Here is a 17,545-nt window from a genome sequence, read left to right on the forward strand (position 1 = left end):
AACAAGTAATTCAATTTAAGTGCGCTCCAAACAATTAGTAGTTAAAAATTTTTAAAATTTATAGAAACCGAAAGTACATATTTAATGATATTTGAGCGGGATGGGAACTATTTGTAAACAAAGCGAACCGTAATGAACCACGCAATAATATAAGTTAACATACAACTCCCATTAGCTAACATTCGCTAGTCAATTAATTCGAACACTTTAATGTGGAATAAAGACCTAACCAACATTTACACCTATGAGCTTGGCTGACGAACCGCAGACTAAATTTAAGTTTTATACACTTAACTGGCCTAATGACGTTTTGATGGTGACCATCAAAATCGAATCAGTTGGAAGTCGATTAATTAGTGGCCCTACCTTCTATATCACCTTCCTCCCGTTAACATATGGAATTGACGGCGGAGGTGGCACGTGGACCCAATTGTAAGGGGGTTAAGATATTTTTGGTGGGCTGATGGGCGGTTTAATTATTCGGCAATTAGCCAGAGTCACATTAAGAAAAGCACTCCAAAAGTGTGACACGTATTTATGTTCCTTTTTCTTTTATATAGAAAGTGTTATAGCACCCCCTTAGAATTAAACTCTTGAATATATATATTCTTAATTGAATAAAAAATAATTTAAAGAACATCATATAATAAAGCGGAGAATCCAAATAACTTCGGACGATATGAGTCTTAAGCATGCCCGGATCCACGGGGGGTTATATGGGTGGTGATATATCACCCCACTCGGCTGAAAAATTAAAGAAATTTTGGTATTCAAAAAGTATGCAACAAAAAATTTGTTCTGATATCACCCCCCACAACAAAATCCTAGATCCGCCACTGGTCTTAAGAAAATCAAAAAAGGTATAACACCACAACTCGACTATTTCTTGAGGCTTCTTATGAGTCAGTCTAAATATTTACTAAAAACAATATTAAAGCGTTAAATGTCCGACCTTCTCGGCGTGCATTATACAACAATCATTCTATCGATTTTCCATGTTTTGCTTGCTTTATTTGAATATATGCCCGTCATCGCAATAACAAAAGCATCGGAGAAAAAATCACGGTAGTAATGATAACAACAATAACAGCCCTAACACGAGCGAGACCACAACAATAATCACATAGAAGAACATTATGCCAAAGTGATATTCGTTGGTTGTTCAATTGAAATTATTGCAAGTCAGCCCAGACTCTCCAACTCGGTAGCTGATTTCAGTCGGAGAAATCAGCATCCAATAGTTTCTTTCCCCTCTTCAAGATCAATACTTTTGTTATCCAAGACTTCGCTGCATCTCAGCTCGTTCCTATAGGAACCCATTTCTGAAAGTGGAAAATAAATGGTCTGGTCCATATCCACACTTGTGTCTTGTCCGGGATCGATGAAAGCCTCTGAAAATGGGCGGTGCTTCTTGGACCCAGACGACTTTTTTGACGACTTCAGTTTTGGAGTGTGCGCCATGACTGCCGGGGTACCAACACACTCACAGCAAAAAAGACAACCAAAATGTTATATTTGTGTGGGGTCGTACAGTCAAGACTGGCTAAATAGGCACACCAATGAGCTACAGTGAAGGTCACGAGTTTATTTTTGTGCTAAATCATGTTCTGTAGGTATCGAAAATCGAATACCAATGAGGATATCCGCACTGCGTGAATAGTGAACTTTTGTATAAATTTACAGTCACTTTTGAAGAAATATTTAATTATTTTTATTTTTATAAAATTTGTTTGCAAAACAAATTCCAAGCCTAGCTTTTACTTTCTCATTAATTAAAATTACCGTACAATTATTTTTAGGTAACATTTAATATGTTGATTAATATTAAACTCAGGGGATAAAAATACTTTTTTAAGACTTTTAGAAATAAGATGAGTATATATTTAATTTTAAAACAACTCCCCGCTAAATTATTTTTCTATATTTTAACTATATTATGCCCTCACCAATATTTTATGCCCTCACTGTACCAGCGACTGCGAATGGGTGTGACCAAAGATCCCGCCATCTCGCTCTGGCCCCTGTGTTTCCTCTCTGTCGCACACGAGAGAGAAATCGCCGTTCGGTGGTGGAAAATGGCGCCCGAGGAGGAGGGTGAGAAAAGAGCGAGCAGCATGGCTGCGGTTTATGCATGGCTCTCCTTTCATCACGCTGCGTGTGTGTGTGTGGGCCGTCCTTCGATTGTTTTGTTGCTGCAGTGAAAACCCGTTTTGATGGCAATGGCGGTGGGAGAGAGCGAGCGAGAGAGCGAACGAACGAGCGAAGAGTGGCGAAACAGGTTCGCTCGCGCGGAGAGTTATCGCCAGCGAGCATAACAAAAAATCGGCTCGAATGGAACGGTTCGTGTTCGCAGCGCACTCGTAAAACCGAAGCGTCCGAGTTTTCTCCCAGTGTGTGTTTTAAATTTAAAAAAAAAACTTTTTTTATAACCGGAAAACAGCGCCATAATCAAGCTTCTAAGAATCAGAAGGTATAGGGGCTTTCAAAGTGCCAAAAAGTAATTCCAAATCAAGTTAAGAAGTTTTGAAAACAATAAAAGTGAAAAAACAGTGATATTGGTTGTACATCACCAGAAATAATTCCTCCAAATGTGGTTAAAATCTTAGAACAAATGAAATTTTGGGAAACAAGTTTTCATTTCTTAGCACCAATATAATCTTACAAGAAACCACTACAGATAAAAAGTGGTGGATCTAACCAATAATTACAATACAAAAAGCAAAAGCTACAGAATATGTGCAAACCGAGTGAAAGTGACCAATAAAACGTATAAAAATAAAAAAACCCTAGCGAATTCCATCTGGAAAACCTCGACACCACAGATTTTGCGACATGAGCTCTTTTCTCATGGGCTATCCGCATGCTCCACATCATGTCCAGAGCCCCATGTCCATGGGCAATGGCTTGGACCCAAAGTTCCCGCCGGTGGCCGATGACTATCACCACTACAACGGACACTACTCGATGACCGCTTCCACGGGTCACATGAGCGGTGCCGTCGGCGGCGGTGCAGTGACAGGTGTGGGTGGGTCAGTGGGTGGCGGTGGAGCAGGTGGGATGTCGGGGCATCCGCATGCCATGCATCCGGCGGACATGGTCAGCGACTATATGGCGCACCACCACAATCCGCACAGCCACTCCCATTCGCACACCCACTCACTGCCGCACCACCACAGCAATAGTGCGTTATCCGGACACCACCAGCCATCCGCCGGCGGCTATAGTTCCAATTACACCACCGCCACTCCGCCCTCACATCCGCACTCGCATCCGCACGCACATCCGCACCAGAGCCTCGGCTACTACGTGCACCACGCCCCCGAGTTCATATCCGCGGGAGCGGTGCATTCCGATCCCACGAACGGGTACGGTCCGGCGGTAAATGTCCCAAATTCGAGCAACGGGAGCGGTGGTGGAGGAAGCGGAGGAGTGGTCGGAGGTGGAGCAGTGGGCGGATCGGCAAATGGATACTACGGCGGATACGGCGGGGGCTATGGGGCGGCGAACGGTAGCGTAGGCAGCACCCACTCCCAAGGACATTCACCGCACTCACAAATGATGGATCTGCCTCTGCAGTGCAGCTCCACGGAACCACCGACTAATACGGCGCTGGGACTGCAGGAGTTAGGTGAGTCTATTTATAATCAGAGATCCATCTTTTGTTCTTTGGAAACCGCCTTTTTGTTCGCTCGTTGACTCTAATAAACGAATGAATGGTCCTACGAGCCGGATACTCACGGCGTCATTTTCTTAGAATCCATTAAACGTAGAATTCTTAGTAGAAATGTTCTTATCTTTTTTTTAAAACAATCCCCATTGATCTTACCAGTCAACTTTCTCTGAAAGGTACAAAAATTTAAAATAAATAAAAAATGTTACTGGGGTTTATCTTGGACATGTATCGAACTAATATTATAATTTCATCTCAAAACGTGTTTATTGATTTATGTTATTGGTTATTGATTTATGTTTCATCACATTCATTTTTCCATTGAGAATATGATAGAGGTGTTTATTAGTTTCAGTAACCAACTTTGGTATTAAAACGTACGTCTTTAGGTAAACTTAATCGAAGCTAATAGCAAACCCATGCGCGGATGCACGGTATCCAATCGGGTGAAAAGTACAAAGAAATTTGATATTAAACAAGAAAGGAAGCTACCTTCGGCCAGCCGAAGCTTTTATACCCTTGTAGATAAAGTAATGCTTACTCGGTGCAGTTCCAGGAATTCCAATTTTGTTTTTAAGTAGTCAAGAATCAAAACGCCTACTTCCTACAAAGTTACAATGAATTTTCTTATATTTGTTTGAATTTTCCTATGGGAGCCTTAAGATATAGTGGTCCGATCCGGCTCGCTCCGACATATGTACTACCTGCAATAGAAAGAAGACTTTCGGGAAAGTTTCATCGCGATAGCTTTAAAACTGAGAGACTAGTTCGCATAGAAACGGACAGACGGACAGACGGACATGGCTAGTCTATACTGGGCTATTGGTGCTGATCAAGAATATATATACTTTATGTGGTCGGAAACGTCTCCTTCACTGCGTTGCAAACATCTGACTGAAATTATAATACCCTCTACAAGGGTATAAAAAGTATACACCAACCAATTCGAATTCTTGAATATATATTATATCCCTTCTTTACGAAAATAAATCGATGTCCGTTTCCTGCAGGTTTAAAACTAGAGAAACGCATTGAAGAAGCTGTACCTGCTGGACAACAACTGCAAGAGCTGGGGATGCGATTGCGCTGTGATGATATGGGATCGGAAAATGTAAATACCCTGGGAGAGATATTTCAAAAGAGAAAGCATAATTAAAGTTTTGATTGACTTGTTTAGGACGACATGTCAGAGGAGGATCGGCTCATGCTGGATCGTTCGCCAGACGAATTGCTCTCCAACGACAACGACGATGATCTCGGGGACTCAGACAGCGATGATGATCTGATGGCGGAGACGACCGATGGCGAACGGATCATCTACCCCTGGATGAAGAAGATCCATGTGGCGGGAGTGGGTAAGTTGAAAGTTTCTTTTTTCCTCCCTCCATCTTCTCTGTGTTGCGCCCCCATGTTGTGGCCCATTTTTCGGGGTATGCTAATTAAATTACTTAGCTGCCAACACCCACTTGATCCACTGACAGGCCCCTGTAATGTTCGTTCTTTGGCGAAAAAAAAATGAAAATAAACAAAATAAAAGCCAAAGACACCAGCCAACCGGGTAGCAGAAAAAAGAAAACTGCGACTTGAAGCTCATTAATCAAAATCAAGAGTGCCACGCCTTCTGTCGAGGGGCGAACCGTGTTCACCAAATGACAAGTTCCTGTACATACTGCTCCTATATAACATAATGCACATATCGTTAAGTGTGTTCCATTCGCTTGCAACCAGCACTTCAAGCAGCTCCTGGTAATAAGGCCTCTTCAGTAGTTCTTTCAGCACTTGAGCCGACTTAGAGTCAGCTTTGACTGCTGAATGGTACGGTGTCAATTGATACATCCTATAGAGAAACCTGGAAAACGCCTTGAGCCTCATATATAAAACTATATTGAATTAAATGGAACTGGGATGAAAAATGGCCGTTTAGTTCCTTGTTTTTCCACGGAAATAATCTTAAATCCACTATTAAGGTTTCCTTAATATATTATCATGATAACTTATTTTGTGGAAAAATTATCCTTTGCAAGTATTTTTTAAGTATTCTTTTTTTAAACAAAAAGTCCAATTTTAAATATCTTTTCGAACATATTTATAACATTTTCATTTCTTGCTTAACCCTAACAACACAATTCCCAAGCAATCTGACTCACTCACATTCATTCCTTAAGCCCAACAGTCAGAGCTTTTATGAATACGGTGCCGCATTATTCTTAGCACAAAAACAGAATGCACCATCGAGTAAACTCGGACGTGGAGAACAGGTTTCCACTTGGTTCCATTTCCATTCACCAGATCCAGAGACCGACTGAATGGGTTCCGTTGAGTTGAGTTGACAGTGTTGGCCTGGCAGAGATAATTACCCTTAATTGTAGCGCCCAAAACGGGGAATTCATTCAGCCATGTGTCGAGTGTGTTACCAACAATATCCACTGGCCAACTGGCGATTGTCGCCGCTTATTGTTTTAATAATGCCGAAATGGGGATGCCTCGGGGCAGCAAGTAGGTGACGAATGCATTTACTAGAGGATCGGTAGGTGGTACAAAAAACTGATAGATTGCTTTTTAATTAGCACAGCGTCGCAGTACTCCAGTTCGACCATAGCCTTGACCCAAATGGGTAATTATATCGTTTCGCTTAACGCCACTCTGACTGGTTAATTGTCAAATGCCTCATCGGTTCATCGTTTCCCAGTACCCATTCCAGATTTTAGTCCCATTGGGGATTTTTCGATTCACTGTAAAAAAAAATAAAGAATTTGACCCAAACAAAACTATGTTAATTTTTAAGAAAGCAATCTGAATATTAAGATAGGCTCTACACTCAGAAAATGAATCGCCCTGAATTTTAGAAAATCGCCTATGGATTTGCTTCACTGGCGATTTTTTTCTTTAAAATAAAAAAATTTTCTACTGGTAAAGAAAATTTTCTTCCAATTAATCAAAATTCATTAAATTCAAGAAATATTCCAGAAATATAGAAAAAAATCGCCAGTAAAGCAAATCCATAGGCGATTTTCTAAAATTTTTTTTTGAGTGTATGTTAACAAAAGTAATTATTATTTACTTTTGATCTTTGAATTTTATAAATCAATTTTTGTTCAGTTACATTTTTATTTGAATAAAACAAATATATTTTCTTTTCGGGAAACCAAATTTTTATTCCAACATGCTGCTAAATATTTAGTATGATGATAATATGTTATTCTTTTATTTTGGGCAAAGATTTTTTCCGAGTGTCAAAAATCAAACATCAAAACGAAAAATCGAAGTAGTGCGGCGGACACTGGGACAGACAGGCAAACGATCGCTCAGGGGCATTTTTGACAAAGTCGCAAGGTATACTATACCGACTCCGTTTCGAATTCGGACTCAGATTCAGATTCCGATTCCACACCCCCCTCCACACCGCCGAGGTAAAACTCCGACTGAGTGACGGATGGTCCGTGTCATTTGATGTTAATGTTGTGACATTTATCATGAGCGCACGACCACGAGAACAAGACGAAACTTGATTATCGCTAGTGCATCATCTCAGCCAGCGTCTTGGCATCCGTCTCGTTATGCCCCAAAACCTGTGACCCCGAGTCCCCTTCGGTGTCATGTTGTTCCCTTTACAAATGACTTACACTCGCTTAGCACTTGCCCGAAACTAAGGCCCGAACTATGTGTGCCTCCGAAGTGGCGTGTGGTCTCTTGCTCAATTTATTTTGTTTTTTGCCCTAAGGCGAGCCCAAAACTTGTTCAAAACTTGTGCCTCCGGTCGGATAAAAGAGCGAGGCTAGGTGTGAAACGAATTTGGAGAGCAATTTGTGGATTATTTAATAGTTGTCATTAAAAGTGTTGAAAGGTAATGAAAAGTTAATGGAGTCTGGCTTCATTTAATCTTCAAGTTACGAAGTTAAATGCGATAGAATCAGAATACAAATTTTAATAGAAAGTTTAAATAAGATTCAATGGTTTAGATTTGATTTAAAACTGATTATATTTAATATATTTTTTTAAATTGTTTATTTCAAGAAGGAAACTTTTGTACTGAAATAGGACTCAACATGCCAATAAATATTATATCTTATTTTTTATTCGTTAAAAAAAAGGAAAATTAGCTTTGGAAGCGACTTATTACTTGGAATAAAATGTATTTAATAGATACAGAAATTTATAAAATTACTTAAATTGTATACATTACTTTAAGATAATAATAGCTGATAAATTCCACAAACTATATAAATTCTGTGAGAAGATTTGACTGAACAATATTGATTTCATGCACGAAGTCGGTTCAAGATGAAGCGGCTAAAAACCCGTACAAGTTTCGTGTTTATACAGGGGGATACACACAGCTATAGATACGGTGTAGCCGCTTTCAATGAACAGTGGAACGTGAACAGCCTTGTAACTGAATTTCAATGGCAAGTCCACGATTAAGTTTCCACCATGAGGCAGAGTTTGCCTCAGAGTCACAGTTACCCGATGACTTGCGGAAAAGCCTCTGAGGCGGGCAAAAAAAGTGCAAGCCGCGGATACAGATACAGATTCGGACTCAGATACACGAGGCCCAGACGCAGATGCTGTAAAAACTCAGCTGGAATTGCGCCTTTTGCAAAAGTGCAAATCGACGGGCAAGGGGGTGGTATGAAGCGAGGAATCAGGGGAGTAATCACCGGCGGCCCATGACAATGATGAAAATGACGCAGTAAAAATTAAGAAGTTCGCCTTTATGACAGATGGGGCACGAACAGCTGAGTCTCAGCTGGATTCTTCACAAAGCATAATTAGCGATCCCTGTGGCTCTAGCTCTCCCTCTTTCTCCTCCTCTCTTTCAATCACTTTATTGCCGTCTCTGTTTTGGTTCGGCAATTTACGCCAATAAAGTTCTCTGGAGCTGTGCAAATTATTGAAATTGGCTTTAATTAGCGGAGCTTTTATTGCTGCTGCCACACTCTGCCCATTGTCCAGCTGGATATAAGTATAAAATGTATCAAATATATATAAACTTGGTGGGGTTTTTGTGGGTTCTTGTCTCGAAAGCAACGATTCTCCAAGGTCGTCTTACGCGTTCTCCATTGTTCGCCGGTCTTTGCGTTTGAGTCGTGAGCTTCTTAGTTCGGCTTGTCTTTCTTCTGGTACTCTGCACTTTGGTGTCTTTTCAGTTTCGGTTTCGCTTCATTTTACGAATCCATTCTATTTCCATTTCGTTAGCACAACAAAAAAAAACGACTCCGACTTGGGACAAGTGCTGAATTTTTCAGCTTAGTTGAATAACATTGTTGATGGTCATTCGATTGGCTTCTTTTATTGTTAAGTGCCAGAATCGAAAGTGAAACGAATACTTTTTAAAAATGGGAAAACGATTGACTACAGTTAATTAGTTCGGGTTTGAGTAAGGTTTGTACATTTTACATAGATGAAAAATAAAAATAGTGGTTTTTCTTCTCTGGTTTTAATGAGTGTTAGTTTGTAATAATTTTAATTAATTTTATTTTTTGACTAATTATACAAAAATATATTAAAATATTTAAAATAATTATCTTTAATATCTTAAAAACCCAAAATAAAATCTCTGGCCGAAGAGTTTCGAATTTCTCTATAAATTATATCAACTTGTTGTCGAATATTTTTAGCAAACAACTTTATTTAAGCGCCAAAACGGTATAGGTTTATTTAAATTTTTATGAATGGCTAAAAGTTGTTTGGTTTATTAAAATGATTCGATATTTATAGTAGTAATTGGGAGATTTTGAGAGTCGGACAATTCAAGTAATTATTATTAATGGTAGGTTTTCAAATTTGGCAAAGCTCAGCAAAAGGGCGTTGTTTTTAATGTAAATACATATTAAAATATTAAAATATTTTTTTGTATCTCGAATTTTTAACTTGGCTAATGGAGTATCGAGTTATGAACGTTGAACAGTATTTTGAATTTTAAATTAATTTTTAACGCTCTACTAACAGGCTAAATAAAAAGCAGGAACTGGGAAAACTCGTCTCCTCTTTTGTAATTAGTTTCGCTTAGTATATCCGAATAATCTTTTTTTCTGCAACTTTTCCAACTCTACTTAAATTAACATATTTTTCCATTTAGTTGTGCACTTGGCTTAAAGCCATTGAAAAGCGCCCAAAGTATTTGCGTTTAAATTAACAAAATTCGAGTTGGAGAACGATTCTCCCACAGCGCGGCAACCAGTTCAAGTGCTGCGGGTACTTTACTTTGGGTAAACGAATCTACACATATGTAAACATATATGTATATGGTATGGTATATATATATATATATATGAGGGTTTGGGTGTTCTGCCCGTACATGTGTAAGTAGCATGAGCTCATGTTTATTTTTATTATTTGCCTGCCACAAATTGCAAGTCACTTGACAAGCTGCTGATGCAGCTCCCGCTGTTGTTGAAATGTTGACTTGCCTTTTTTCTTCTTCTCGTTGTTGTTGTTGCCATGAGCTCACACACTTTAATATAAAGAAAAATCGAACAAAAAACACCGAGCTGCGAGTAAAGTTTTAAACTTAGAACCCAGCTGGATAACGCGGCGTATGCGCAATCTCCGTTCGGGCATTCATTAGTGCAGACCGAAAATTAATTTCTTGCCATTTGTTAGCTGCATTCGAAATGCGATTTCCTCTAATAGGTGAACAGGTTTTGTCGTTTATTCCACGCTGGCTATAAATGCTTTTGATGAATGTTTATATAAATGAATTATGACAGCCGTTAAATATTTTCGGTTGATTTCTTTAACGTTTTTACATTACAATTTTTGATTTTTGATGTTTGTTGTTTTCGGGTTGGCACGAGTCAAATTTCTTTTTCGGATTAATCACAGACATTTACACACTCTCTGCTTATCGGGTTGGCAATTAATCATTTATATTCAGCCATCTTCTCGAATCGAATGCAAAGTGAATAAAGTAAAGGAATCGAAGCCCGGAAGTTGGCTGGTTGCCACCGCACCTCAAAATCGGGTTGGTTTAAGCCCACAAATGAGGCCGCCAGACAACAACAGATTATGAAATAATGTCTGACATAGTTTTCATCCGCTCTCCCTCTCCCTTGCTCTGGCTGGATGAAATTGTAGAGTCACAAACGCATGATAAATCATATGAAATTTTGGATGGGACAAACATGCCGACAGCCTGACTCAGGGCCCAGAACGAAAGTGTGGGATCGAAAGGGACAGCTGCTGCTGCCTACGCACTGGGTCCACCCGCGGGCGCCAATTCTTCTTCACAGCTCTTTAGCACTTTTCCACCTAACATTCCCTCTGAGGAACGTCTCCCCCAGGGCTTGTGCAATCTTGATTTCCTTGGCCTTGTATGATTTGGCATTTTCGTAAATTGGCTGCCATTCTTGCCAGTTTTAAATGCAATTGGCACTCTTTCTCGTTTTCGTTTTTCGCCTTAAGCCATGACACTGCGATTTCCTTTGGTCTGCCTGGACTGAAGTTCTTCCGCTTCGCGGGCCCCGGCAGTTTCGTTGAAATGTTGAAATGAAATGATACGCACTTATTAAAAACGAATTAACGCAGCATGCCGCCAACGCCAGCGCCGCGTTTTTCGAGCAGCTGACATTGAAATCGGTGTGTTGTTTCGTTATCTGTTATATTTCCCTGCTCCTTTGGGGTTTTGTAATTGATATTGCAGTTGGGCTCGCCTCGGTTTCACTGCCGTCCCTCTTCGGTTCTCTTTTAATTTTCGAATCATGGTTTGTTTTGGGTTTTTGCTTGTAATCCAAATCCATAATTGATGGATTAGCTTAACATGTTAGTCTTAAGCGGAATTTCATTGATTAAATATAAAGTGTTGAAGGTAAATAAAACAGAGATTTGGAAAAATATTTGATGACACTTAAAAGTAAAAGTCTTGATAACCATCAATATTATGAATTTTTAACATAAACCAAGCAATGATCAAAGTTGGTTATGCTCATTCCTTTGTAAAAGAAATCTTGTGCGAAAAACTCTTTAGATCTCACAGCTTAGTAAAATAAAGATGACCATCTCTGTGCGTTTTCCAAAAACTCCTTGTGTTCTTTTCTTGACCTTCTAAAAAAGAAACTTTTAACACTGTCTGACCTGTCACCTCGACATAAGAAAATAAAAATAAAAACTTGTCGGCAGCTCTTAAGCGCATCTGTTCCGATCCCTTCTGTAGTTCTGTAGTTCTGCAGTGACCCGACCCATGTTAGTCCATTTTTTGTGATGGACCACCCAGCCCAATGGACGCCCCTCCCCTATTTGGGGGCCTGTCAACGGTTGGCTGGACATATATCATTAATCTAAGTTTCGGGCCGGCCGAGCTGGGATTGAAATATTTCTATCAAATCGAAAGCTGTCTGTCACAGAGCAATGAAATTTTTATAAATGCACAACTCCCGGACGGGAAGTGCGAGGGACTGTAGACTGTGGCTCTGATGGAAACATCAGCGGAGATGGCAGCAAATTGAAATTGATGGAGCGTGTTTAAATTTGGATGTCCATCTCCGACGGGCGGCAGGTGCGAGGCATTTATCTGGCGGCGATAAAAATAAAAGAAAACGGAGTAAGAAAGTGGAGGGGGAAGGCGGAAGGATGCAACCCTCAGACGTGTTTAATTTTCCAGCCGGAAAAACTAACTGCGGCCGCGTAATTTTTCGGGAGGCCCAAGGACAAGCCCTGACATCCTGGCAGTTGCGCGCCATTTGATTTTGATTAATTATGCTGGGCCCAACTGACAAGCTCTTTCTTGTGCCCGCAAGCTAACCCTCTGACCCGCCCCCTCCCCTTGAGGCAAATCCCCTCCCCCTCGGCCTGTCCAGTTCCAAGGTGAAAGCGAGAAAAACTTTGGCGGGTCTTTTTAAGGGTTGTCAACTTATCTGGGAGATTTATTGAGAACTTGGCCTGTTATGAAACGCAATTTGAAGTGTATTAATTGTGGTGCCCCACCCCCACCCCTCTATATTGTTTATACTCTTGGATCATTAATTATTGAAATCCTGCGTCCTCTCCTTGCATCTTACACAGAGAGAACAGGAAATTCTTTAAAGACATTACAGTATTTTAGTTTTAATTTACCAATAAGGTTGGTTAAATTGGGTTAAACTATTAAAACCACGAAAACCATTATTCGGCAGTTATTAATTTTTAATATATTCAATATAAACTATGGAGTTTTTTAAAGAAAATGTAAAATAAAAATTGAAGTCTATTACATTTTACAAACATTTTAATCGAAACGATAGCAGACGTAAAATATATTTTTTGCTAAATATTCCAACATCCTTTACAAAAACATTTTTTCATTCTTTCTCCGTGCAGCAAATGGGTCGTATCAGCCGGGAATGGAGCCGAAACGCCAACGCACCGCCTACACACGCCACCAGATCCTGGAGCTGGAGAAGGAGTTCCACTACAACCGCTACCTGACGCGTCGGCGACGCATCGAGATCGCCCATACCCTGGTCCTGTCGGAGCGGCAGATCAAGATCTGGTTCCAGAACCGGCGCATGAAGTGGAAGAAGGACAACAAGCTGCCCAACACCAAGAACGTGCGCAAGAAGACGGTGGACGCCAACGGCAACCCAACACCGGTAGCCAAGAAGCCCACCAAGCGGGCCGCCTCCAAGAAGCAGCAACAATCGCAACAGCAGCAGTCGCAGCAACAGCAGACGCAGCAGACTCCGGTGATGAATGAGGTGAGTAGGGCGTGTTGAAAGTCAACAGGAACAGGCACTTAGAGCCATCCACTCCACTCAATTGGCATTCTGGTGTGTTCATTTATAAGAAAAATAGTAGTTGATTAAAGCAAATTTAACTCGATATGGTTTAGAACAAGATTAAATTATTTATGAATACAAAACTAATTAGTATCTTTAAAGCTAAGTACTGAAATACTAACCAAGATAAGCTTATTTTGGAGGTCCTAGAACGTTATACATGTTATACATGTATTTTCCGAATTTTGCTTTTAAACAGTTTTACAGTTGGATAGGTACTCAAAATATTAGTTTTTATGAAAATTGGTATCCAAAAACCAAGTCTTAGAAGAATATGTGATTGTAATTATTTTTAGAAAATTAAACATTAGGGTAAGTAGGGTTGTTAAAAAGATCAATAGCACTATCGATACTATCGATGGTTTTAATATTTAGGAAACATCGATGGTTTGAACCCACAATCGATACTATCGCTCCAAAAAAATAATTGAATTTTACATGCAACTTTTGGTATATTTTAAGAAAAAACAAGAGAGAACGCTATAATCGAGTGCCTCGACTATTAGATACCCGTTACTCAGCTAAACAACTTAATAGAAATATGCCTCCTTTTTTGTTTTTCGAAGCTGGAATTAGCTCCCGTTTTTTACCCAGGGAACTCCACGTGGAGGCCTTCTAAAACTTTCAATTCTGCCTAGCACATCTTCCGTCTCTCTCTAGCGCAGGTGAATGCACTTGTGAAAAACGAATACGAGCAAAAAGAGACAAAATGCGCGCCCTTTTCAAATAATTTAAAATTTGCAATAACATATTGTGAATTAGTGTGACCACAGAAAAAAAGGACAAAAAGTTCAAATTAACCATCTGAATAGATGGCGCTATTGTATATTGAATTGAGCCATCTACCCCAAGATATTGGTACTACTGGCCATGAAAGGCGGAAATGTAGGCGCTAGACAGGTTTAAGCGTTAAATGGGTTTTGCGGGCGTTAGAGTGGGCGTGGCAAACTTTTACTTGGCCAATCGATATGTATTGACGAAACAAATACATATCAGTTACTATTTTCATAATAGCTTCAAAACTGTGGGCGATAGAGAGGGCTAGTGGGCGTTAGAGGGGGCGTGGCACCTTTTTGAAATAAACTTGCGCTGCGTAGGAACTCCCAGAATCTGCATGCAAAATGCCAATCTTCTAGCTTTTATAGTTTCCGAGATCTCAGCGTTCATACGGACAGACGGACAGACAGACAGACAGACAGACAGACGGACAGACGGACAGACGGACAGACGGACATGGCTAGATCGACTCGGCTAGTGATCCTGATCAAGAATATATATACTTTATGGGGTCGGAAACGCTTCCTTCTACCTGTTACATACTTTTGCACGAATACAATATACCCTTTTACTCTACGAGTAACGGGTATAAAAAGTATTTTAAAGTATATACTTAAGAACACGACGGTATTTTATTTTTTAAGGCTCAACATCGAATTTTGTTTCACTTTAATCGCTGTATAAGTTAGACCGTTTATTTCCCCCTTATTTATATAAGTCAATCACACATTTTCCATAATTTGTTTTTCATAATTTTCCTTTATTTTAACAATTTGTTTTTTATTTTCTTTAATTGTTGATAGTATCGATAGTATCGATAGTGACCACCATCGATAGCCAAAAACATCGATGGTGTCCACTATCGATTTTTTAACAACCCTAAGGTGAAGGAATTTAGGCTTCAATTTAATGAAAATAGTGATCTTTGTGGACCGTAATTTACTTAAATTTTTTTAATATAAAAGCCTCTCTGAGTTTATAGCAAATTGTTAACATTCCAACTGATAACAATGCTGATCAATTTCTTCTTTTTATCTCCTTTCAGTGCATTCGCTCGGATAGTTTGGAAAGCATCGGTGACGTCAGCTCGTCCCTGGGCAATCCGCCTTATATACCAGCGGCACCTGAGACGGCCAATTCGTATGCGGGATCTCAGCAGCACCACGGCAATAACAACAACAACAACAATGGCAGCGGCAATAACAATAACAACAACAACAGCAACCTCAATAACAATAACAATCAAATGGGCCACACGAACCTGCATGGACACCATCAACAGCAGCAATCCGATCTCATGACCAATCTTCAGCTGCACATCAAGCAGGACTACGATCTGACGGCCCTGTAGAATTAGCAGGGAGATCTTCAAGATGACTTCAGCATTGTAAATTAGCTATCCCTATCATTCTTTGCAGAATTTTGTTTTCCATTTCGAATCAATAACCTTGAACTCGAAGCAAGGTTAAAGACAAATCGGAGTATACAGTGAACGTAGTTAGTTAAGGACAGACCATTAGGTAGACGACCCTCATTTTATAAAGTTGTAATTCCGATTCCCCACAAATGTTGTATATGAGTTTTAGTTAAGCACCCTAGGATTGAGGTTTAAGAGTTTGTATAAAGCCTAGAACGATTCGTCATAGCTATTAAGTGGCAAACACTTAGCACTAGAAATGCTTATTTGTACAATTATGGTAACTATAAATATAATTAACGAGTGTAGTTGGCATCTGTTGTGCGTATCTAGATGTATGTAAGTTCGTACTTATTTTATTGATACAATTAAAACCGAAAAACGAAAAGTATATCAAAATAAAGAGAATATATTGTATATGAAAAGGAAAATAAGTATAAATATTTTATTATAAAAAATTTGTTTATATGGGATTGGTAAAGAGATTGATATTAAAAATGTTGCGGAAAACATTGAAAAGATTTTACATTTAAAATTAATTTGTATAAGGATTGCTGCACTTAGCTGCTAAAAGTCCAAAACTTTTATCTTTTGAAATGTTTAAAAAAACCTTCGCGAATTGGGATTCCTGAATGAGTTAAACAACCCCTTTGATTGATAGCCCCGAAGATAAGTTTCTCAACCCGCCTACACGAGTCCCTGTAGAAGACGTGCACACTTGTGTGCTCGCCTATAATCCGCTGATTCATCATCGCTCATTGTCAACTAATTAGGACAAATTTAAACATCATGGCCCAAGCGCGGCTGGGTAGCCGAATTCGGAGTCGATTGGAGCTGAGCTCCTTTTGTTGGGGCTTTCGCGCTAAAGAATTCAACAGGCCTTTGTTGGCAATCAACTTGGCCACAGGAGAGGAGCTGGGGTCGCCAAATGCTAACAAGAGTTCTTAATTAAAAATCGATTCGCCAATGATTGATCACAGCCCATTGGCACCTGTTGGCTTCTGGAAATATGTTGAACAAGAAATCCTCTCCGAGAGTGGGGATCGGATCCTCCGCAGATGGAGTGTGTGCGATAAACTGGTCTTAGGCCACTTCCCCCGAATCGGCTCGAATCGGCTCGAGTCGAGTTCCTATTGCGAATTGTGGATGTGGATGAGGATGGTTAGTCAGGCGCGGCCTCCGTTGACAATGACCCGAGGCCCGAGTCGCCGGGAGAGTGTCCACCGACACGGGGACATAATCAATCTACCCCCGATCCCTGACAGTGGATTGTCGGGCGGGTACATGGAAACACTCTTAGCGCTTAATTTATCATTGCGAAATGATCAGCAGTGCTTCTTGGGACTGGGCCCCCGAAACTGGAAATTGCGCGCACTCGTCCCCAGCGATAAAAGGATTAAGACCTACTTATAGACCGGAACGACTCAAGAACTCGTCCAGGGAGCTGGCTAAAAAACTGAGAGATTACGTCGAGGACGGGAACGAAGTCGAAATTAGCAGCTCTAAGTGATTACGAGAGCATGAGCACGTGTTAGGGAAATAATTTAACACTTTGACAGCGACTTCAGGGTCCTTCGAAGAGGGAGAAAAGGACTGAAAAAATATCTCGTAATTATGACCAACGGTAGCTTCACTTGTCACTTGCCCATGGCAAAGGACCCGCCGCGAACTGTCTTATGAAAGCTGGATTTATAAAAACAGGTTTTATTGCTGAAATTATTAAAACCAACTTGGTTTTAAAATATAAAGTTGTTTAAATATCGAATTCTACAAAATGAACAATGTTTAAGAGTTTAATCACAATTATGCATTGCACTCCTTATTGAATATTATAGATCCTCAGATAATAATTGAGTGGAATTAGTCGTATTCTGACATGGTTAGCAGTTACTAAGCTAGGGTAGCGCCTCTTAGGCTATATTTTTGATC

General features: G+C 40.0%; 1 protein-coding gene across 1 annotated transcript; it reads left to right on the forward strand.

Moving 5' to 3' along the window:
- The first annotated feature begins 2,305 nt into the window (after positions 1-2,305).
- Dfd (homeotic protein deformed) lies at positions 2,306-16,057 on the forward strand. The gene is made up of 5 exons (XM_017150358.3): positions 2,306-3,628; positions 4,681-4,781; positions 4,848-5,025; positions 12,965-13,341; positions 15,245-16,057. Exons 1-5 carry the CDS (start codon positions 2,833-2,835, stop codon positions 15,548-15,550), a joined length of 1,758 nt encoding a protein of 585 aa, XP_017005847.2. The 5' UTR covers positions 2,306-2,832; the 3' UTR covers positions 15,551-16,057.
- Positions 16,058-17,545: the final 1,488 nt, after the last annotated feature.

The sequence above is a fragment of the Drosophila takahashii genome, chromosome 3R (genome assembly GCF_030179915.1).
Source record: "Drosophila takahashii strain IR98-3 E-12201 chromosome 3R, DtakHiC1v2, whole genome shotgun sequence".
Taxonomy (NCBI): domain Eukaryota; kingdom Metazoa; phylum Arthropoda; class Insecta; order Diptera; family Drosophilidae; genus Drosophila; species Drosophila takahashii.